At 41.9% G+C, this 24,040-nt stretch overlaps 3 protein-coding genes across 4 annotated transcripts in view; 1 reads left to right on the top strand and 2 right to left on the bottom strand.

The window, feature by feature from the left end:
- LOC311075333 (uncharacterized protein) overlaps positions 1 to 24,040 on the bottom strand; it is a 467,028-nt gene that overhangs the window by 218,657 nt on the left and 224,331 nt on the right. The window lies entirely within an intron of this gene.
- The window catches only part of LOC311075017 (uncharacterized protein), a gene marked incomplete at both ends in the record, with an annotated part of 124,662 nt that overhangs the window by 36,577 nt on the left and 64,045 nt on the right, over positions 1 to 24,040 (top strand). The window lies entirely within an intron of this gene.
- The window catches only part of LOC311075330 (uncharacterized protein), a 250,040-nt gene continuing 226,822 nt past the window's right edge, over positions 823 to 24,040 (bottom strand). The window contains exons 1-3 of one of the 2 annotated variants that reach the window (XM_084102647.1): positions 12,395 to 12,980; positions 11,997 to 12,081; positions 823 to 10,449 (exon numbers count right to left, since the gene is read on the bottom strand). In XM_084102647.1, the coding sequence (XP_083958773.1) occupies positions 8,803 to 10,440 (1,638 nt within the window). In that variant the 5' untranslated portion in view covers positions 10,441 to 10,449; positions 11,997 to 12,081; positions 12,395 to 12,980 and the 3' untranslated portion in view covers positions 823 to 8,802. Of the gene's footprint in view, positions 10,450 to 11,996; positions 12,082 to 12,394; positions 12,981 to 24,040 lie in introns of those variants that run through there. The other variant, XM_084102648.1, reaches the window with a different exon arrangement.

Raw genomic sequence — 24,040 nt, 5'->3', positions numbered from 1 at the left:
GATACAGATATGCTGGTAACACTTTATAATGACATTCAGTTGTAAGTCATTTATAAGTGGTTAGTTAATGATGAACTAATCATTTACAGAACATTCATAAATGATTAGCAAGTGATATACTAACATTTTATGTATGTTTTGTAAACTCTGTTATAAGTCATTTACAAGTGATTAGTAAATGATTAACTAATTATGTACGAAACATGACTATCCGTTCATAAATGTTTAATAAATAATATATATATATTTTTTGTATGTATGTATGTAGCAATTAGAGGGCAGAAAGTGTTGTAAATGCCTTGAATACACGTACAGATCATTTTTAACAGGTAAGTGTAAGACATTTACAAGTGATGAATAGTTTACACTTTAGATTTGGGGATGCAGAGAGTGTTGTAAATGATTTATTCATGCGTTTACACATCATCTATAACAGGTGTTGAACACTGCAGTGTAAGTGCTGACTGGTGAGGGTATAGACTGCTGTCTTCTAGTGTGTAGTGTAGTGTGTAGTGTGTACTGCAGTGTAAGTGCTGACTGATTATTAGTGCTGATTATTAAACATTTATGAAACGTATAGTCATGTTTTGCAAATGATTAGTTAATCATTTACTAATCACTTGTAAATGACTTGTAACAGAATTTACAAAACATACAGTACCAGTCAAAAGTTTGGAAACACTACTATTTTTAATGCTTTTGAAAGAAGTCTCTTATGCTCATCAAGCCTGCAGTTAAAAACAAAAAAACCCCCCCAAAAAACAGTAATATTATGAAATATTATTACAATTTAAAATAATGGTTCTCTTTTTTAATATACTTTAAAATGTAATTTATTTTTGTGATGCAAAGCTGAATTTTCATCAGCAAGTACTCCAGTCTTTGGTGTCTTATGATCCTTCAGAAATCATTCTAATATGCTGATTTATGATCAATGTTGGAAACAGTTGTGCTGCTTAATATTTTTTTATAACCTGAGATACTTTTTTCAGGATTATTTGATGGATAAAAAGTTAAAAAGAACTGTATTTATTTAGAATAGAAATCTTTTGTAACAATATACACTACCGTTCAAAAGTTTGGGAACAATAACTATTTTTTTTTTAAGAAATTAGTACTTTAATTCAACAAGAATGCGTTAAATTGATAAAAGGTGATGGTAACGATTTATATTGTTAGAAATGTTTTTATTTTGAATAAATGCTGTTTTTATGAATAAATGCTGTTAACGTTTTACTCATCAATGAATCCTGAAAAAAGTATTCCAAAAAAATATATTAAACAGCACAACTGTTTCCATCATTGATAATAACTGAGTATCAAATCATCATATTAGAATGATTTCTGAAGGATCATAAGACACCAAAGACTGGAGTACTTGCTGATGAAAATTCAGCTTTGCATCACAAAAATAAATTACATTTTAAAGTATATTAAAAAAGAGAACCATTATTTTAAATTGTAATAATATTTCATAATATTACTGTTTTTTTTGTTTTTTGTTTTGTTTTTAACTGCAGGCTTGATGAGCATAAGAGACTTCTTGCAAAAGCATTAAAAATAGTAGTGTTTCCAAACTTTTGACTGGTACTATACATAAAATGTTAGTGTCAAGTCAAGTCAAGTCAAGTCAAGTTTATATAGCGCTTTTCACAACATAGGTTGTATCAAAGCAGCTTCACAGTAATAAATTAAAACAATACATCAATGTTTGTTTCTAGTGGAACGTCCACGTTTGGTAATGCTGATCAATAGTAATTTATATCAATAGTATAAATTGATTAATTAAATTAAATATCCCCAAATATCCCCAACTGAGCAAGCCAAAGGCAACAGTGGCAAGGAACCGAAAAACTCCATCAGGTGACCTAATGGAGAAAAAAAAAAACTTGGGAGAACCCAGGCTCAGTCGGGGGCCAGTTCTCCTCTGGCGTTTATGAACTAGAGGTCGGATTTAACTGTAAGATTAAAAGTATTATATGAATGCCTGGCTGAAGAGATGTGTCTTTAATCTAGTTTTAAACTGGGAGAGCGAGTCTGAGCAACGAACAGTATCAGGAAGACTATTCCAGAGTTTTGGAGCTAAATGTGAAAATGCTCTCCCTCCTTTGGTGGATCTGGGTATCCTAGGTATGACCAAAAGCCTCGAATTTAGTGATCTTAAAGAGCGCGATGGATTATAGGGCGATAGAAGATCCGTTAAATAGACTGGAGCTAAGCCGTTTAGGGCTTTATAAGTCAGTAGCAATACCTTGTAATTAATACGGAACTTTAGTGCCACTTGCTAATCATTTATGAATGTTCTGTAAATGATTAGTTCACCATTAACTAACTACTTATTAATGACTTACAACTGAACGTTATTATAAAGTGTTACCGATAACACTGCAATAAAATAATTGCACGGTGTAACATCTCAGTGTTTCCGTCAGAACGGCTAGTTTACACATTGTGCACAACTGGCTCAGACAATTAGCAGATCTTTAAGCTAGTTCTTTTATGTCTTCCCTGCTGAGCTAAAAGTTTTTTTATGTCTCTGATACACTGTCTTGTTGAAATTGAGAACATTATTTTTTTTTTTTAACATTATCATCAACAATAACAGTCAGTCAACTGGCAGTATTCTTGTTTAGTCCATTATTTATTCCATCCATTTCATGGTATTGTTATAAGTGAATATATGTATAAACCTGAGGAAATTTACAGATGTTGGACTTGTATAAATATGTTCTAATCTTTTTGCTATTGCATTATTACTTTTATATTGTTCAGTTATTACTTTTTCTGCCTCATGACTGTATCTATATTCATTATTGTTATTATTGTTCATTTATATAACCACACCCATACTCATGTATGAATCAAAAGACAACAGTAAAGGACTTTACTGTGGACACGTTCTGCCTAAACAATCTGTAGCGGTTGTCACCTAGTTTAAGAACGGCACCTTAACAACTTTCATACACTGTATTAAAGAAACAAAACCACATAATTGTACAAGACATGGGAAATTAACGTGGGAAAAAATAAGTACTCTGAGCCCCAAGTGGATTTACACAAACTGAGTTAGTCAAAAAGTGTTAGTTTGTGCCCTGCTCTTGCCTACTCCTTCCTACACCAACTACAAACACATTTTCTATCATGTATGCCTATGAAAGACAATGGAACCAATCAGGGGTGTGTTTCCCAAAAGCATCGTTAGCGAACTATGGTTGCAAGTTCTGTCGTTATCAGCAGTTAAACGAGTCGTGTTTCTTAAAACCATAAGAACGGCAAACAGCATCGCAAAGTTGTGTGTTTTGGGTTAGAAGCAGAGTTTCTTCTTTGCATGACATGTGGACTCAATAAATCCTTATTTTGAGCAAAATAAGCAAGCTGACATTTTGACATTCAGTACAATCTATATCTTTTATTTAGAATAAATACAAATCATTTCTTTTAGTTTGTCAAGAGATTTAAAGCGTCGATTTTGAAGAGTGTGCATGTGCGAACGTGCTCTAGTGCGTAAGAATGAGTCTATGATTGAATGTGGAAATAAGGCAAAATAACTGAGAAAAAATAGAAATAGTCCTCAAATGCCATGTTCGTAATTCATAGCAAAACATCTAGCATTAATTCGATCTCAAACTGAATCTTAAAAAAAAAAATTTTTTACTCCTCAACCTGCATGACATCATTAACCAATTTGGTTGAATGACCAATTTGCGACAATATGGTTTCAGGAAACAGTCGTGACTAGCTAGTTGATTTCTTCAACGATGTATCGTAGTTTAGCAGCGAGTTACGTTGTTGTACAGGAAACACACCCGAGAGCGGGGCGAGTACGACCTGGTTGAGGGGGTTACACATGCAATCATTGTCACTAAGAGGCTGTTAGAGGCTGTTTTACCTGTATTATAAAGCACTGCCATTTAGAGGCCATGTGAGAAACGGTTGAATATCATCCAACAGGTGAAAAACATGATATACATTTCTAAGCTCTGCTTTACTATAAATCTGGACTGTGCTTTTCATTCTCTATGACATTTTTGGGCCTTGCATTTATTGCTTCATGCTTCACGTTTATTCAGAATATACGGAAATATTATTAAATGCTTTCGCACATGTGCACTCTTCAAAAACAGTTCTTTAAATCTCTTGACAAACTAAAAGACGTAAATGACGTTTGTAAGTATTTTAAATAAAATATATAGATTGTACTGAATGTCATCTTGCTTATTTTGCTCAAGATAAGGATTTATTGAGTCCACATGTCAGTCAAACTAGAAACTCTGATTCTAACCACAGGTCGCGAGCTGTCGTTCCAAACACACAACTTTGTTCGTTAGAACTATGGTTCGAAATATGGGAAACACCGACTCGTTAAACTACTGATAACTTGCAACCATAGTTGGCTAACGATGCTTTTGGGAAATGCACCGCTGGGCGGGCCTCGATGCCGGGTCTCTGGCGTGGAAGTCAGACGCTCTAACAAGGCGGATAAAGACCGCAGCCTCTATCGTCTGTCGCTAGAGCGCCTCTTGAGATCAGAGGAGTGAGGTTTACTCGCATAGCTTTCACTAGCTGACCTCTGTTACACTCACCCCCCTAAACCTCACTCCCACCCGGGTCACAGCACCAGTGTTAGCGGGGTGTTGTCTGCGTTGTGTTGTCAAAATCACTTTCAGACCACAGAAGTTCTTGCCATCAGGTCCTCATTTATTTGATCTTGGGTGACACAAAACTAGGGCGACCAAACGTCCTGTTTTCCCAGGACATGTCCTGTTTTCACATCCTGTCCTGGCCATCCTGTCTGTTTTTTATAAAGTGATGAAAATGTGTCACCGCTAGGGCCGAGGACAACCACCACTCCGGAGGACCTACACCAAGAACACCAAAAAGTCAGACAACGACGTGATGTAAAAACTTGATTCTTTTTAATGAATATAAAAACACTTTAAAGGAATGTCACTGCCACAGAACTCTTCGTAGGGGCCAGGGTTTCCGTTGTCCGGTAATTGCCGGACATTGGCCGGAAAAAAAATGAAATGTCCGACAAAATTAAATCTCTCCGGTCAAATTGTCCGATTAAAATTGTCCTAACTTAACTACACGAGACGCGACACGCGATAAAAGGTATCTTTTCCATGTTAATCAGAGTTTTTGTCCTAACCAGACGCGACGGCGACACGCGACATTTCTAATTTAGAAACGGTTTCTATTTTTCTGCGACGTCGCGCTGGAACATCAAACACAAAGTGTGGCAATGATAATCTCTGGTAGGCTACTGTTAATGTGCTTTATTTAATGTTAAAAGTGTGAAATGTGACTTTGAATATCATTTAGTGCTCCAGCTTTGAAGCTGAAAAAGCAACAATGGATATAATTCACCTCAGATCTTGAAATTAAACAAATGGAAACATGAACGTTAAAACTGTGAACAAACAAATGTATTCTTTGACAAAGAATGTTTTAGTAACTCAGTAGCCTATGTATTTTTTTAAATGGTGTAATATTTGTGAATGTTATTATGTAGCTACTTATCCATTTTCTTGCGAGTGCCTCAAGTTTACTCTCTAGTCGGTAATCTCTAAATTAGGCTATTATAGGCAGTGGACTAAACGCTACTACAGTTAGCCATCTCATTCCAAGATCTTTTTGTGTGAAGTGAACAAATGCCTCACACTCAATTTTTCATAACTGTCACAACGAACCAGCAAAAGTAATGATTATGTATATGTAAAATATTGCAATGAGACATTTTAATTGTCTATTAATAAACAAGTGTTTTCTGTGTCGGCTGCAAAGATGAAGTCTGACTCGCGATCTTCGCAGTAAGAATTTATGCGCCGGAGAGAGATACACATTTCATACGGATTACATCGTTTTATTTTGTTTTGAATGGTTCTGTTTAAAAGTAGAGATTTCTGTAGATAATAGATATATTTCTATTTTTTTTTTTTTTTTTTTTTAGGTGTGTGAGGCGAGTAGGCTACCTTATACGTTAAATTTCGGTTCATGGATGATAGCTAAAGGTTAGCTCCAGTTCAGGCGCTGGCGCCTCCATGTCGTGATTATTTATTGTCTGCTATATTTACTTTTTATTTATTAAATCGATAAAATTGGATAATGAAACACTGATTAAAATTAAGATACAATTAATACAAAACGAAATTCAGGTCAGCCGCCAGTTGATCACCTCCTTGCACAGAGCAATACTGAAGGGGAAGGGACAAGGGACGAATGCCTTCGGTTAAGCAACAGCGGTGGCTGGGTAACTCTGCTCACAGGACCACCATAGAAGGGGGGGAGGAAGGGACGAGGGACAGATTGGTCCAGGGGCCAGGGCCTTCAGATGGCAGACAGCAGACCAACGTAAGTAGTGGGCAGGACACAGGAGGCTACAGGTAAGGATCGGTGGACGGTAGGTTTTCTCTTCTCACAGGACAGCATCAGATAACTGAGTGTCACCTCTCTTTCACAGGACAACGGGGATTGGGCGGAGGACCAGGACCTTTTGGTGGGGAGCAATGAGCAGTATATGGTAGGCAGAAGGCAATTACTGTCAGGGGGAATGCAGTAGTCAGCAGTAGGTGGCGGGCAGGACACAAGGGACTACAGGTGGGTGGCAGCAGACAGTGGGCTTTCTCTTTTCACAGGACAGCATCAGATACTGAGTGTCACCTTTCTTTCACAGGCCAGCGGTGGTTGGGGTGTAGCGACGGATAATAGGATCCCTCACAGGGCAACGATGGCAGAATGCAGTGGCCGATAACAGGTTCTCTATGTTCACAGAACAACAGTGGTGAGTACAGAATCCAGCAGTTAACAACTGAGTTTTCTTACCACAGGGCAGCAACGGCAGATTGCAGTGGCAGATAGCAGTTTCATATGTTCACATTAATTGTTGGTTCCCCACCGGGCTGGACGATCTCCGACTAAGCTTTCAGAGTGCTGGTAACATCAAACTTTCAAATACTCATGCATGTATCAAACCACTTTAAATCTTCACACGTGCTCACTTCAATCATCAGACACTGCAATGACACACCACTTAACAGTGACAAGGGTACCTTCACTTCAGCTCGGCAGATCCACTATGATGATACTTTCAAAGGGAGACACCAAGTTCGATCAACAATCCGTAATTCAGAGCACACTCGTGTCTTCACACTGCCGCCTCTGCCTCTCGTCTTCTCGTAACCTCGACTTTGATCAAGACCGCTCTGCTTGCCTGCACACTACCCTCTTCTCTTCAAACTGCCGCTTCTCTCTTTTCAAACCGCCACGCACTGCACACTCACTCGTTCCCAACACACACACTCAAATAGCCACTTGATTATCCACTGCAGCTGTTGCTCATCAATATGGCCAGCCATGACAGGCCGCCGGAACCGGCCTGGTGTCACACCGGAACTGTTTCCCCAAGGGAACTCGTTCCGTTTGTCGTAGTTCCTTTTCGTCATTCTGTGACAAATGTCCTGGTTTTCGTTATTTTTCATTGGGCCATTAAGCGTGTACTTTAAATACATGATTGCCTTTGCACACAAAACATATGAAACCAGTTTCGGCTTCGCCCCGTCTTGTTATAATCAGCGCGTTCCTCAATCCGCAGCGGCAAGCAGAGAGCACGTCAGAATACAGAGGCCTCTGTGTGTGTGTGTGTGTGTGTTCATCTAAGCCTCATTGGTCTGTCACTGCTCCTCAATGTCAGAATATTTTAAATGACCAATCAAATGAAAGTAGGCGGACTTTACATTCACAGAATTTTAGCAGCGTGACTCGACGCTTCAGTTTACGGTCAAGTGCGAGATAAGTAAGTAGCTAACAGCGTTAAAAAAAAAAGCACAAATGTATATTCACAGATGATTTACAGAGAAAACTCCCATGTTTTCGTTTCGGTCATGATCCGTGTAAAGCAGAATGCATGACCTGCAAAGCTGGCACGTACACTGTCAAATAAAGGTGCTATAGCGACCTAGAAGCCCACATAAAGAAAGTATTGGCTACAAGAGAACATCGAGGATTGAAATTGTTTTTTTTTAATGAAATAGTGTAGTAGATTTTTTATTTTAGTAGTAGATTTTTAACCTATGCTATGGCCATGAAAATAAATAGTGTCATGTAAAAGTTGTTAAAAGCGAAACTTTTTTTTAAATAGTATTCTATTGTTGCGGGCCAAACATTGAATGGAAATGATGTATTGCTTTATATATTAAAGTACAATAACATAGTTGCAAGGTTGTGAGTGCATTTGTCAAGTATTTTTTGATGTATTCACCAAAAAACACGCCCCCACCCCCACCACGCCCCCGTCCTGTTTTCTGAAAACTAAAATATGGTCACCCTAAACACACTCGTTCAGCAGTTAGAGCAGTGTGCGGCAGCAATGCACGACACGCTGTGAGATCTCATGCAGACTGGGCAATATACTTTTACAGAAACACATTTTAAGAACATATAACAATAATTCATGGACCTAGGGTAACACGGTAATGCACAACTGCTACACATGCACATAATTTTGTGATAAATAAAAATATTCTGGTTATTTGTTGCTTTTACAGTATCAGTATGTGCTGTTATCTAGGAAAAGAATTCACAGTAATCACTATTTTTACATCATTTAATTTAGCAGATGCTGCGATGCAGTTTATTCAAAGTAATTTAAAAATGGAAAATCCAGGCAAGTGTGATGATAGAAAAATGTTAGATTGAGATGCAATTACAATCAATGATTATATAGCTTAACATGAAGGACATGCTTTTGAACAAAGTAGAAATATTTTCAGGATCCTATTCAGCTTTTCCTTGTTTCATCATTTAAGCTGATGAATAACTGGTGTTTATTTTTTTAAATAATCCTGTATTGTATCCCATAGCTCCTTGTTTTCCTTCTCCATCTCTCTTCTTGATGTTTTTCAGTATTTCAGCTTTTCCAGGCTCATTTATTTCTTCCAGCTTCTCAATCAGAGAATCAACATGCTGAAGTATGAACAGAGAATCAGTGTTGAGTGCGATCTTCTCCAGAGTTTCCACACAGTGAAAAGCTTCCATCACCAGCTTTATTTTCTGTCTCTCTAATTCTCGCAGTCCTTTTTCCAGCGTCTGGACCATAAACACACCGTCACCGATTTTGTCATTATATTTCTTCTTTAAATCTTCATATGTCCTTTTCTCTTTCTTTGTATTTATTTTATATATTTTTGCTGCTTTGACGTGTTCTTTGTAACTGCATTTCTTTGTGCACACTGTACAGTGATTATTTTTCATCACACTGCACCGTGAGAGATTACTGACCCACCAGCATCCTGGATAATGACAGTTCTCCTTACAGACGTTGCAGCTCATCGCCATGCTGGCTTTAGAGAGATCAATATCAACCCATTCTTTGTAGGACACTTCAGCTTCATACTCAAAGTTATTATTTTCTTCTACATCTTTCTTGTTCTGCTCCAGAGCAGCTTGAGTTTGTTTCAGCTCCTTTTGCTTTAGTTCTGTCAGTTCAACACGTGACTGTAGATTAGAGATATTTGCCTCCAACTGCTTCCGTTTCTGCAACACATCTCGAGTCAACGTCAAGGATTTTGTTTTTACACTCTCAAGAAACTTGAACAATCCTGCCATTCCTTTAAAACTGAGATCCCATGAACGATCCAGCCTCTGTTCATGATCTTCCTTGTCCCTTTCTTCATTCTCTTCCTCATCTTCATCATCTTCTTCATCAGCAGCTTCTGACTGACAGTTGTTAAACAGGAAAAACACAGGCTTACTCTTGTCATTCACTGCACACTTGACTTTAGCCTCTTTAACACCCGTCAGGGCTTTTTTAGGTCGAGCTCCATCTGAGTGTGTGAAGAGCAAGACAATGTTTCCATCAATATCTCTTCCAAATAAAGACTGAACAGCATCAAATATGTATATCTGTCTGTCAGAGAGACGATTTTGATGTGCTTTAATCACCAGATACACTGCATGTATTTCAGGAATCCCTTCTTCAGGGTCACTTAAACTAAGCAAATTCTCAGCGATCTGTTTATCAAGATCAACTCCACGAGTGTCTCCATATCCTGGAGTGTCGATGATTGTTAGATCGATTGGACTCTCTTGTAGATAAAACCCATAAACAGTGATGATCGAGGTCTGACTGTGAACTGATGTTCGGTCATTCTGTTCATCTGTGATCTCAAACCAAACCTTGTCTTCTCTCTGAACACCCAACATGTAGTTGATCATCGTATTGATCAGGGTTGTTTTTCCTGTTCCTGTTTCTCCCACCATCAGAATGGTTTTATGGGGTTTCTTTAAGTCTCTCTCTCCAAAGTTAATTTTTCTATATGGTTCAGCTTGATCAATACTGACTGTCTTTTTTTGCAGACGATATCGAGCAGGATTTCCACCTTCAATTAAGATGCTTTTCTTGATGATTACAGCAATTTTACGTTCTTGACAACTTGTCATATTTCCCCCCTGTCATTTTAAAACAGAAAAACGTTATTTTACACAGCTTAAGTTGTCAAAGCTGTACATGTTTCATGTTTCAGAAGTATGGAATATTCAAAGAAAATAGCCAAAACATTAAGGGCCCTATTTTAACGATCCTATTTTAACGATCTGAAACGCAAGTATCAAGCGCGAAACGCAAGTAACTTTGTGGGCGGGTCTCGGCGCAAATCTAAAATGTGTTGGTCTGAAGTAGCTTCATTACTCATAGGTGTGGTTTGGGCGTAACGTGAAATAAACCAATCAGAGCGTCATCTCACATTCCCTTTAAGAGCAGGCGCGCTTGTTCCATTGCGGATTGCTATTATAACGGCGGATTTGCCAGGAGCGGTTCACAGCCGAGGAGACCGACGTTCTCGTCAGGGCCGTAAAACACAGAGAAGTGACATTGGGGATGGAGAAACACACCCAAATTAGCTTCGGTTAAACAGGCGTATGATGATTTGGGTAAATGTGTAAGCTAGATTTATGCCTGTTTTTTCAGTGTGTTAATATTTTTCCTTGTAATAATGTATGGTTTTCTAAAAATGAGAATTGCTGCTTTTGTGTAGATGAGAGAATCAAAGTGTATGCGCGTTGTGCACACGCTACATTGATTATGGCCAAGCATGCGCCCTTAAAATAGCATATGAATAATATGCGCAACACTTCACTGACTTTAGACTAGGTGTTGTGCTTATGTGTGTTGTGCTGGGAATTGCTGGTTATATCAGAAATGGCGTATAAATTGAAGGATAAACACAATGAGTGCTACAGACACGTGCTTCAAAGGAAGCGTACCTTCTTAACGCTACATTGTTCTTAAGTTACAGGCCTACCTTTAGGGGTTTCCAACCTTTTTTCATTTGAGAGCTACTTTTAAAAAATGAAAGTGGCCGAGAGCTACTCATGTTATACTTACACTTCTGTTACACTTAAAATCTCTTAAACAAAAACAATCATAATAAAAAACAGACTGGATTACTAATCTTACGTAATATTTAGGATAGATAGTAAGCACATTGGGATGCAGGCTTGTTCTCTCTCACAAAAATAAATAAATAAATGATGTGGGTAAAAATATACAAGTATAACAGTAAGTGACAAGACTTCTACTGTATGTTTGTGGGTCGCACACCCAAGATGTTCACTTACTGTAATATTACTGCATATGTCATTGGTACCCATATAATTTAATACCATATGATACCCGTCAAAAAGTGGTGGGGACAGACAATATCGACTGAAGAAATGTCCTACCCATCCCAATAATACAGGCTAAGATTTTTTTTGTAATGATGATGAATGATCTTACAGTATTACATAATTACAAATCAAATTATAAGTGTTACATGTTGATTTTTTTTTATAGCCCTCATCAAAATTATTTTGGCTAGGCTTCTACTGTCAGCAAAGGAAGATGGTGTACATAGGGATTGGAATGGGTTGAATCGGGATTAATAAATAACAGAAAAGGCAAAAGTAACAGAATGTTACAATTTAAGACAGATGACACTGAATAATGATACTCTTACCTTTCTGATAACAACTGAGATTCTGTCTTAACTGGTTCACGGTGAGGGTCTTTCAGTTTACAAGGCAATTTGATGCTAAATAATACTAAAATAGACATAACATAAAATAAATATCAACATTACATCTCCCACTCACCTTAATGCTATTTTATAGGTGTCGGTATTAGCAAATATTATACTTGCAGTACTTCATTACTGACTAAGATCAACATCAATAAATGTAATTTAATAATACACTATGAAGAGAAATGCAAATTCTTAGCATACACATATAGTTACACTGTTATATATGCTACTTTGTATAAAATTATATGTCCTTAAATCATATACAAAGAATGTCTTGACAGTCAGACATAATTCAGTTTAAGATTATAATTCAGTAAAATGGATCTACTTACAATATGATCCGATAAACAGTCTGTCCTTCTTCAGCTGATAAGGAGAACTAGACAAATAATTGGACCAGCTCGCTTATTTAAAGGGTTCTGAAGTCAACACCCATTTTCATATTAAAGTCATGTGAAACCAGTGTAAGACTGGAAAAACTGAAGGTACTGGAAGAAAGAGCTACTCTCTGAGAGAACAAAGGAAATTAACATTTGAACTCACTCTTGTGAAGTTAGCATCGCCATTTGAGACGCAAAGTCTCACCTCAGAATACATCTCTCCCCCTCTTCCCCACTTCCTGTCTCTCATGCTGAGATCACATAAAATCACCCAAAAATCCATATAGTTTAATGTGAATAATTATCATAGAGTATTATGCATGTTTCATTTGAAATGTCTCATTGCGACTGGTACAAATGTCTCATTTCCAAATAAGTAAAACAAAAGGTAATAAGGTTTTTAAGAGTTTAGAGATAACTGGCACACAAAGGAAGGTGGTCTCTAGACAAATGGTTTCCCTACACCCAAAAGGTGTAAACTCTGAATATAAATTTCCATTGTTAGCTGATGTTTCCATGTGAAAGAAGTTCTGTCTATATAATGGAATGCAGCAGAAGATTCGAGCCTTTTCTGTAGTTCAGATTAGCCTGTGAGGCTGAGAGGGAGACTTCATGAGTTCAGCCTCATGGGTTCGCATCTCTTCTCTTTATTCTAGAGCATTTGATGTTTTGTATCGATTATCTTTGAATTGATTATGTAATTGGCATGATACATTTACCTGACATAATAAATTGTTACATTTGATTATTCTAACTGACTTTGACAGTATTTTCATTAAAGAGTTAAAAAGAATAGTCAAACATTCGTCACATTTAATGATGGACAGATATCATTAAAACCTTTTCATTTATGGAATCAGATGAAATAATGAGAGAATACATATTAAAATGTTTTGCATTTAATCAAAAAATACTTTGCCTCGAGAAAAAGACAGTAACATGTAAAGACCTTCCGCGCTGGTCGGATGCCGGCTTTGGGCCGATTGAGCGCGAGCCTTACATTCCCAATAAAATACAAACAGAATATTTTGGAAAATATTTATCTTACTGTAACTGCTTCTATGACACTTTGAGCTCATTTGTCGAGTTGCACAGGACTCCTACCTGAGAATCTCTGCATCACAAATGCAACGCTGTACCAACTGAGTGAAGCCGAAGCAATTTTGCTGCATCAGAAAAAACATACACATGATGGATATATTTGAGGATATATACATATGTTTTGAAGTCATCAAATAATATGGTGTGCAAGGAACAGGGTAAAAGTTTCAAAAACAAATGTAATTAAATTGATAACATTTTTCCAGTGAGCCTTGGCTACAATAAGCATGTGAGTTTACACTTAAAACCTATTTTTTATTAACAGCTCAACATTCTATACAGTAAAGTCCTCCTTAAAAAACTTTACTAATGAATACAATGGAGAATGTAACAAGTAACACTGAATGAACTGAAGTTAATTAGATATTTGAGTGATTAAAGTTCGACTGTCATATGTCTACATAAGTTCCTTATTGAGAATTAATAGAGATTTTGATGGTGATGTTTTATTAAATGTTTCATTTGAACATCCATTATGCAGATCAGGGTTTGCTGTAGTTGGGATCTTGACTTTTGTTAGATTATTTTTCTTTCATCAATTGCAATAGACTTTTTAGAGAACATTTCTGCATTGATAAAGATAGAGATCAATGAAAAGCAGACCAACATGTCTGCAATAATTAATGATGGGTTTATGACTATACTTTCAATCAAACATTTGCAATGGGTTTGTAAAAAGCAGTTCCTTTTCAATACGGTTCACTTCGCATTGCGTCAGTCTCTGGCGTATATTGGGAAACTCCGTTTTCTCAGAATACTGTAGCCTGATTGGTTCACGTCTGTGACTTAGTTCATTTATTAAAACAGCAAGTGGCTTTGTTGCAAAATGTCGTGCCATGACTATTGTCCTGCATCCCTCGGACAAGCACTCTCTCTGAGTTCGTCAGCTGTCTGGGCATTTGCAGAGATCAGCTGTTCGCACTGTAAGAGCATGAGTCTCGCATTGCTTCTCTCGTAAATCGCTTTCTTTAAAGAGAGCTTTAAAGCTTTAAATTAAAGACCTTTCTAATTCAATTCAATTGCTCTTAAATTCAAAATGTTAAAATTAATATTTAAACACATCTGTCAGTGCAAATGCATGCTTCTGCTTGAGTTCTGTGTATGTAGCAAGTGCAATGTTCAGTGATCTTCTAACCACATCCTGTGGTTTTTGCAGAAGAACAGACATTTTCTCAAGAGATGTGCCATTGGCAGGCTTGGCAAAAAGTTTGATTATATATTTACGGATTATGATTATAGAGCTCTCTAATCATAATTGTTACTAGTAAGAATTTAGTTGTAGAGCCCTCTAATTGAATATTGAATTGAATTTACTAGTAAAACACTGGTAACATTTTAAGTGTAAGCGGTTAGACATAGTACAGGACCTTAAACAAACTTTTTGCCAAACCTTCCAATGGCACGCACTTGAGAAAATGTCTGTTCTTCTGCAAAACCCACAGGATGTGGCTAGAAGATCACTGAACATCAAACCTGCTACACAGAACTGCAGCAGAAGCATGCATTTGCACTGACATGCTTTTGAAAATTAATTTTAACATTTTAAAGGGGTCATATAATGTCATTTTTGTACAAGCTAATATGATTCTTTAGGGTCTAAATTAAAAGTTTGTAATATACTTTAATTAAAAATTCTCATTAGTATTGTAAGAAAACACTAATTTTACCTGGTCAAAAACAGCTCTGTTTTCAGCACGCCGTTTCAGTGCATGTGTCTTTGAATGATAATGAGCTTTGCTGACCCCGCCCCTCTGTTCTGTGCGTACACCGTTTTTAATAATAACACAATAACCATAACGCGTCATTCATTATAAACGTGGGATTATGAATTATATTGATAACGTCGTACATAGAAAACATGCCATAATGTACCCTGAGTGTAAAAATAGCCACATTCATCGTGAAGCGTGCAAGCTATTTGCAAATATTAATATAAAGATTAATATAAAGGTCAATAAAACGTTACACTCACTTGTTCTTCTGGAGGTTCAGCAGGAACACGAATAGTTGGTACTGATCCTTTTTTCAGGAGCAGCTTCTTAGCAAATAACCAGCTTTATACTGACCCTCGTTTGTAAAGCAGTCTGGTGAAATGATTCGCGCAAACATGAAAGCATTGACGTTGATCGTGGGGAATATTCCCTTCGAAAACAAACTCAGCCACTGCATCTTCAGCGGTTCGGATTTAGAAACATCATCAATATAACTGCTGTGTTCACCAAAGAACAGAACACCACAATCGCTAGACGCCATTCTACTCAGCACTCCAGCTATCAACAATGAACGCGCCGGTCGGCGCGTGCTATCGTGGGAGGGGCGTCGATTTTGTGACGTCACAATATCGAACAGCTTGATTTGAGACAGGAGGAAACATATAAGAAGATTAAAAAAAATCCACTGGATGGATTTTTATCATTTTATTATGGTTGTGTACAGGCACTGCCAACACACATTTCAGTACAATCAACTTGTAAAAGTGCATGTACCATTATATGACCTTTGATACAACAGGGTGAGACCCAACAGTGTTGTGACCATAGACTGTAAAAAAATATGGACGTAGTGTCCGTGACGTCACCCGTAGGTTTCTGAAGAGCATTTTTGAAGCCTAAAGTGGGCGGAGCCGGCCGTCGCCATCTTGGCCTTGCGTCACTCCCGGATTACAGAAAATGGGCAGAGGCAGGGCGTGAGTGGAGCTGAGGAGCCTGGCTGTCTGAAATCACCACCTAGCTCGACGTGATCGAGTTTTTAGTTCAGGCTGGGCATAGATATATGTTTATATCTATGCAGGCTGGGGAGGTAATTCTATAACGTTATATGCAACTGACAGTACCAAGTCTGCGACTGCACAGGGCCTTGCGCTAAAGTGACAGTTGATGATGTAAAGCCAATTAAAAGTTCCTATTTTTGCCCTTCAAAATATTATAATAGTTAAAAGACATGGCTACATGTGAGACTGTGTATCGTGATTCTGTACTATTCTGCTAGTTGAAAATGTATAATGCAGGAACTTAATATTACTCTGAGAGAGTGTGTGTGACAGTGATTTATGTGCATAACGTTACGTTACATGTCAGTCACTCTTTTTTTATAGTCTATGTTCCGTCAGCGCGGCATCGCTCGTCAAGTTCGTATAGAGTTTATTCAGTCCATTTTAAATTCTGATTTTGGCCGCCTCTCAAATGGGTTAAACCATAGATATAACGTTATTGCCTATGAAGTTCAAGTAAATGCGCTAGAAAATCCGCGCTCATTCAAGGATGTGCGTGAACTGCATGTGGCAATCATGGTCGCCACAGGGACCACTGGAAAAGGCACCCAGTCTACTAGCAACTCCTTACTGAAGGTAGCAGACCTGGTGCCGGGCGGTCCGCAACGCCTGGCACCGGAGGGGGTGATGGAGGAACTCACGAGGTTAGCCGTTTGTTGGGTAACCAACGGAGCAAAGACGCACGTATCCGCTCACGGAATGGCGTCGCAAGCCGACACACCTATTTCCTCTAATTCCTGGCCGTAGCGAGTACTCGGGAGGAAACAGGTTCCACACGTAGGCTACAAAACCTAGTGAACGTGTTCGGTGTCGCCCAGCCCACAGCCCTACAAATGTCTGTTAGCAAGGCGCCTTGTGCCAGAGCCCAGGAAGCGGCAACACTCCTAGTGGAGTGAGCCCGCAACCTGGGTGGGCAGGGCTCACCCTGGGACTCATAAGCCCTGGTGATAGCATCCACTAGCCAGTGGGCTAACCTCTGCTTGGAGACAGCCTTCCCCTTCTGCTGGCCTCCATAACAAACAAAGAGCTGATCTGAGGTCCTGAAGCTTTGCGTTCTGTCTATATAAACCCGGAGGGGCCGGACGGGACAGAGAAAAGCTAGGGCTGGGTCTGCCTCCTCCTGGGGCAGGGCTTGCAGGTTCACTACCTGGTCCGCGAAGGGAGTGGTAGGAACCTTGGGCAATTATCCGAGCCGGGGTCTCAAAATAACATGAGAAATCGCGAGGCTTTTTTTTTTTTTGTTTGTTTATTTAGCCTCCTAGCACCCTTGAGGAATCTGATGACCAGGTCGTGCTTCCCCACGGACTTACCTTCAACTACATCGTGATGTGCGGCTATTGCGGCAACATACACTTTAAGGGTGGAGGGAGACAGCCTTCGCTCCAACCCCTCTTGTAGGAAGGAGAGCACTATTCTGATCGGGCAAGTTCGTGGGTTCTCCAGTTCGTGGGTTCTCCCCGTGGGAAGAACACCAGTCGACGAACAGGTTCCACTTCAGATCGTAGAGGCGCCTCGTAGAGGGGGCTCTAGCTGAAGAGATGGTGTCTACCACTGCCTGTGGCAGGCCATCTAGAACCTCCGCGTCCTGTCCAGGGACCAGACATGGAGTTTCCAGAGGTCTGGACGCGGGTGCCATTGAGTGCCCCGTCTCTGAGAAAGTAGGTCCTTCCTCAGAGGAATCGGCCAAGGAGGGGCTGTCGCGAGGAGCATGAGTTCTGGGAACCAAGTCCGGGTTGGCCAATACGGGGCCACCAAAAGGACCTGCTCCTCGTCCTCCCTGACCTTGCACAGGGTCTGTGCAAGAAGGCTCACTGGGGGAAACGCATATTTGCGTAAGTCCCGGGGCCAGCTGTGTGCCAGGGCATCCGTGCCGAGAGTTCCTTCGGTCAGGGAGTAATACCACTGGCAATGGGTCGTGTCCGGAGAGGCAAACAGGTCTACCTGCGTGGCTCCGAAAATTCGCCAAATCAGCTGGACCACCTGGGGATGGAGTCGCCATTCTCCTGGTAGGGGAGGCAGCCGTGAAAGCTCGTCGGCCACACGATTGAGCTCCCCTGGAACATGAACGACACGAAGCGACCTCAGAAGCTTCTGACTCCATAGGAGGAGGTGGGAGGCGAGTCGCGACATACGACGGGAGCGTAGACCACCTTGTCGGTTGATGTACGCAACGGTCGCAGTGCTGTCCGTACGGACCAGTACGTGGTTGTGTTTGAGAAGCCCCTTGAGGCGACACAAGGCTAAGCGTACTGCTTGCAACTCTAGGCAGTTGATGTGCCAATGCAGCTGGGGCCCCGTCCACAGACCCGAGACTGCATGCCCTTTGTACGTGGCCCCCCAGCCCTTGACAGAAGCATCTGTGAACACCACAGCATGCCTGGAACTGTGGACTAGGGGCACTCCGGCCCGTAGGAACACAGGATCCGACCAAGGGGTGAAGGTTTGGCGACAGTGCGGGGTGACTTTGACCCGGAACGTGCCGCTCTGCCACGCCCACCTCGGGACTCGATCGTGAAGCCAGTGCTGGAGCGGTCTCATATGCAACAGACCGAGCTGCGTTACTGCGGCTGTGGCTGCCATATGCCCCAGGAGCCTCTGAAACTGTTTCAGTGGGACCGCTGACTTGCCTCGAAAAGACTTGAGGCAGTTGAGCACTGACTGGACGCGTTCCTCTGTGAGGTGCGCAGTCTGGGCGACCGAGTCCAGTTCCATACCGAGATAAGAGATCTTCTGCACGGGGCAGAGTTTGCTCTTGTCCCAGTTGACCTGAAGCCCCAACTGACTGAGGTGCCGGAGCACCATGTCCCTGTAATCGCACAACACATCTCGCGAGTGCGCCAGAATGAGCCAGTCATCGAGATAGTTGAGAATGCGAACGCCTTGTTCTCTCATGGGAACAATGGCCGCCTCCACGACTTTTGTGAAGACACGGGGCGACAGGGCCAGCCCAAAGGGTAGGACCTTGTACTGATATGCGCGACCCTTGAAAGCAAACCGTAGAAATGGTCTGTGTCGGGGGAGAATCGAGACATGAAAGTACGTGTTCTTCAGGTCGATCGCTGCAAACCAATCCCGGGGACGGATGCATTCGAAAATGCGTTTCTGCGTGAGCATCTTGAACGGGAGCTTGTGCAGGGCCCGATTTAATACTCGCAGATCCAGAATTGGCCGTAACCCACCGCCTTTCTTGGGTACAATGAAGTAAGGGCTGTAGAACCCTGACCTCATATCGGCTGGAGGGACCGGCTCGATCGCGTCCTTCGCCAGCAGGGCGTTGATCTCTTTCCGCAAGACAGGAGCATCCACCGGACGCACACGGGTGAAGTGGATGCCCCTGAACTTGGGAGGCCGGCCGGCAAACTGAATTGCATAGCCGAGCCGGATGGTGCGGATGAGCCAGCGTGGCGGCCTCAGGAGCGCAAACCAGGCTCCGAGAAACCGCCGCAACGAGCCCACCCGCACCACCGGCGTACCCGCAGAGGGGCAGCGAGGTGGAAGGCAGGGACACGGCTCCGGTGGCATTGCAGCGGCCGAGAGCGGGGTCAGGGTGTGTACTTGGACAACACCTACCTGCTTCCACCGGGGGACAGACGGCAGAAAAGACCCGAGAGTGTTCTGCTGCGGGCTGTCGCCTGGCAAGGGAAGGCGAGGAGACGACGAGCGAGGCCCAAGGGCGGCTGCTGGTCTCCGAGCCTTCCCGCCCAGCGGCAGACAGGAGTGACGTGACCAAGGTGGCGCCACTGCTATCTGCTGGGCCATTCAGGGGCGGCGCGCACTGCCATTCTGACCCTCTCGAACGGAGGAGACTGGTCTTATTTTACTGCCAGTCTCAACCGTGAGGGGAAACGAGGAGCGAGGCCCGGGGGCATCGAGTCCTGGTTTCCTCCTCGCCCAGCGAGAGACGAGAGTGACAAGGCCGTAGCCCTCACTGCCATCTGAGCACTGGGGCCCGTGAGTGACTCAGAGGAAGTGGACTGATCAAACTTTAGGTACCGCCGACTGGATGACCAGCGGCGGAACAGAAACGAAATTCTCCACCCGGCCCTCCTCAGGGGGAAGGAGTGGTGATGACACGCACTCCCGAAGAGCAGACGTCACATACTCTGGGTCGCTCCTCTCAGGGTCATTTCCCTTCCTTTTGCTGGGGGGAAACGAACTCCGAGCGGACTAGTTTTGGGGCGCTTCTGGACCACCAGTGTGGACATCGTCTGACTGAAGGCCAGCGCTGTGACTAATCACGGTCAGTCATAAAGCGCAGCTCCACTCCGAGTCAGAACTACCCACGTGCACTGAATGTGCAGGGGTAGTGAGTAAATCTGCAGAAGTAAAACTTCTGCAGATTTAGGCATGTTTGGCTTGCCATATTGGCACCAAAATGCTTCCATACTGCCAAAATTTTTCACACCCATCCAGGCACTTTAGAATAGCCCAGGAAAGTGTGGCTGTCAAGTCTGAATCTTCAGCATGAGAACACACCATTATAGTAGGAACTCAGCATCATTTTCAGAGTATAACAGCCCTCTCTCCGATGTAGCGATCGACATCTGTCCTCCCCTGGAGCCCCGAATGAAATGCTTGGTCCCTCATGAGAAGGACCAGAATCCCATCCGAAAGCCTTGACGGCACATGGCACGCTGAGCGGCTCAAGCCCTTACGAAAAAGGGGAGACGAACAACATGCCGACGTGGTCATGCACTCATGAGAGAACATTAACCACCCACGAACGCAGTCTCAACACACTGATTAGGCATGTGAAACAGTGATCGTGGCCGTCAACCAGGCATGCAAGACAGTGAACGTGGCCATCGCCTCAATGACACACGGCACGCTGGGCGCTCAAGCCTTCAGGCAAGTCGAACAACGCGCCGACGTGGTCATGCTCTCATAAGAAAGCATAAACCACCCACGAACACAGTCTCAGCATGTTTGCGATGCGCTAGAGGAGTGAGTGGTTCGTGCTCACTGTAACCCTCGGATCACCAATGTTATTCGCCAAAGTAGCCCTCTTCTGGTGCACCAGAAGAGAAACTAGATCGGGAAATAAGCAAAGGGACTCACCTCATAGAGGCACGCGAGTCTTGATCTTGACCGCGCATCTTGAGCGCCGAATGACGCGCGCTGGGTTGCCGTGACAACCCGCGCTGTTAATCGACAGCTTGACGGCACACGGCACGTTGAGCGGCTCAAGCCCTTACGAAAAAGGAGAGACGAGCAACGTGCCGACGTGGTCATGCACTCATGAGAGAACATTAACCACCCACGAACGCAGCTTCAACACACTGATTAGGCATGTGAAACAGCGATCGTCAAATGACAGGAAACGATCGCATCCAGAAACACACGTCAAAACACGTGAAACGTCATCCTGAAAAGGACGCGATCTTCACTCGTATTGCTCTTTCAGGAAGAAAGTACTCTCTTTATTGTGCTGAAGCACACAGGGACCCAACGCGGCAACACAGCGGGGAAACTGTGCACTGAAACAGAAACCCGCTGTGCACACCCAACCGTTTACCAGCTGTGAAAACAGCTTTTGAATTAACAGCGTGTAGACGCAGCCGGCAGACAGGAAATCGCGCGGTCGCTGAAACGCCGTCTCACCAACACAGAGATATCTTCTCAGTGGCAGCTCCCACTCTCTGGAACTCACTGCCCGTAGCTGTGCGGACTGCTAGTAGCCTGTCCACTTTTAAATCATTGCTGAAGACTCATTTGTTTGAAGTAGCTTTTGGCACAGGGGAGCCGCCTTGATGAATGTGTTGTATCCTATGTGTATCTTTATTCTTAGCATTTTGTTACTTCATTGTTCTTATTGTATCAGTGTGTGACTAATATTTTGTGTATTTTACTGTGAAGTACTTTGGTAGGCCCTGGCCTTGGAAATGTGCTATATAAATAAATGTGACATTGACATTGACATTAACAGAATAATGCGTCTTTCGGAAGAACATTGTAGCCGGAACTACTTCTCTCTGTGTACGTCTATGACGAGTCACGCAGGTACTGGGCTACTCCGCAGCGGCAGCGATCCGAACCAGTGTGAAATAGTCCCAATGTAAACACTTATTATAGGTGTACCATAGTGGTTCAGGATAAGACAAAAACACGGATTGGAAAATGGATTCATGACAGAAAAAAGTTAAGGACTTTTATGCTCATTGCTCAAAACTTTTCATAATACGACGCGACCCCCCACAGAGCTCGCTGAGGCCCCCTTGTGGGCCGCGACCCCCCTGTTGGGAACCGATGATCTAGAATACTGTCTAACACTTGATGGCTGCTCTGTTAAGTCTTCGTCGTCGGTTAAGAACCTGGGTGTGCTCTTAGATACCAATCTTTCATTTGAAAGTCACGTGTCTAGTATCTGTAAAACCGCATTTTTCCATCTTAAAAATATATCTAAATTATGCCATATGCTCTCATTGACAAATGCGGAACAATTAGTTCATTGTCATTGTTCAGTGGCTAGATTATTGTAATGCTCTACTGGGTGGTTCTTACCAGAACCAGGAAGTATGACCATATTAGCCCAGTTCTGTCAACACTGCACTGGCTGCCTATTAAACATTGTATATAATTTTAAAATATTGCTGATTACTTACAAAGCACTAAATGGTTTAGCTCCGCAGTATGCTTTATAGTCCTTCATGTCTATAGCGATCTCAAAATTCCGGCCAGTTGATAATCGACTGCTGGCGGAAGATCCTTCTCCTATTTAGCACCAAAACTTTGTAACAGTCTTCCTAACATTGTCCGGGAAGCAGACACACTCTGTCAGTTCAAAGCTAGACTAAAAACACATCTCTTTGACCTAGCATACACATAACACATTATAGACTTCTATAATTACATATTAGGCTACATAGATTAGGCTAGCCGGAACCGGGAACACTTCCCATAAATCCTGATGTACTCATTACATCATAAGAAGAATGGCGTCTATGCTAATATTAGTCTCTCTGTTTATCTGAGGTTTACCGCAGTCCACCGGATCCAGGCCGTATCCAGATCCGATGAAGGACCAGCGCCTGGACATGATGACAACGCAGTCCTGAAGTGTCAACCAGTCTCTCCGTTTACTGAAGTGAGGTGGACCCCGGCCGTATCCAGATCAGATGGTGGATCTCCACCTGGACCCATCCATGACGCATCCCTGAAGTGCCAGCCTCATCAGCCCTGTGAAGGCCTCATCGACACAACCAATCTGACTTCTGACCCGTAATGTTGCCTGGATCATAATCATACACTGTTCGCTCGTTGGCCAGAGGAGAACTGAGCGACTGAGTCTGGGTTCTCCCAAGGTTTTTTTCTCCATTCTGTCACTGATGGAGTTTTGGTTCCTTGCCACTGTTGCCTTGGCTTTTGGCTTGCTTAGTTGGGGACATTTAATATTCAACAATATTATTGATCTGCCTTATTTAGGGTGAACGATGATGCAATTTTCTTCTAGAAACAAACTTTGTTTTATTATTTTCATGTTATCAATGTGAAGCTGCTTTGATACAATCTGTATTGTATAAAACGTTATATAAATAAAGGTGACTTGACTTGACTGACTTATATTAAACAAAGAAATATTTTTTTACTAACAAAAGTTAGGCTATCTTGCGCTTTTTCCTCCTCTATCGTCCAGTCAATCATCTCGCTGTCTCACTCTCGCTGCTATGATTACAGTTACAGTAAAAAAATGTATTTACCATCATCGGTACCCACCACCATCAGCAGTT

Source organism: Abramis brama (assembly GCF_963993115.1).
Source record: "Abramis brama genome assembly, chromosome: 24".
Lineage (NCBI taxonomy): Eukaryota > Metazoa > Chordata > Actinopteri > Cypriniformes > Leuciscidae > Abramis > Abramis brama.
Note: the sequence above shows the minus strand (reverse complement) of the source record. Positions and strands in the feature narration are given on the sequence as shown.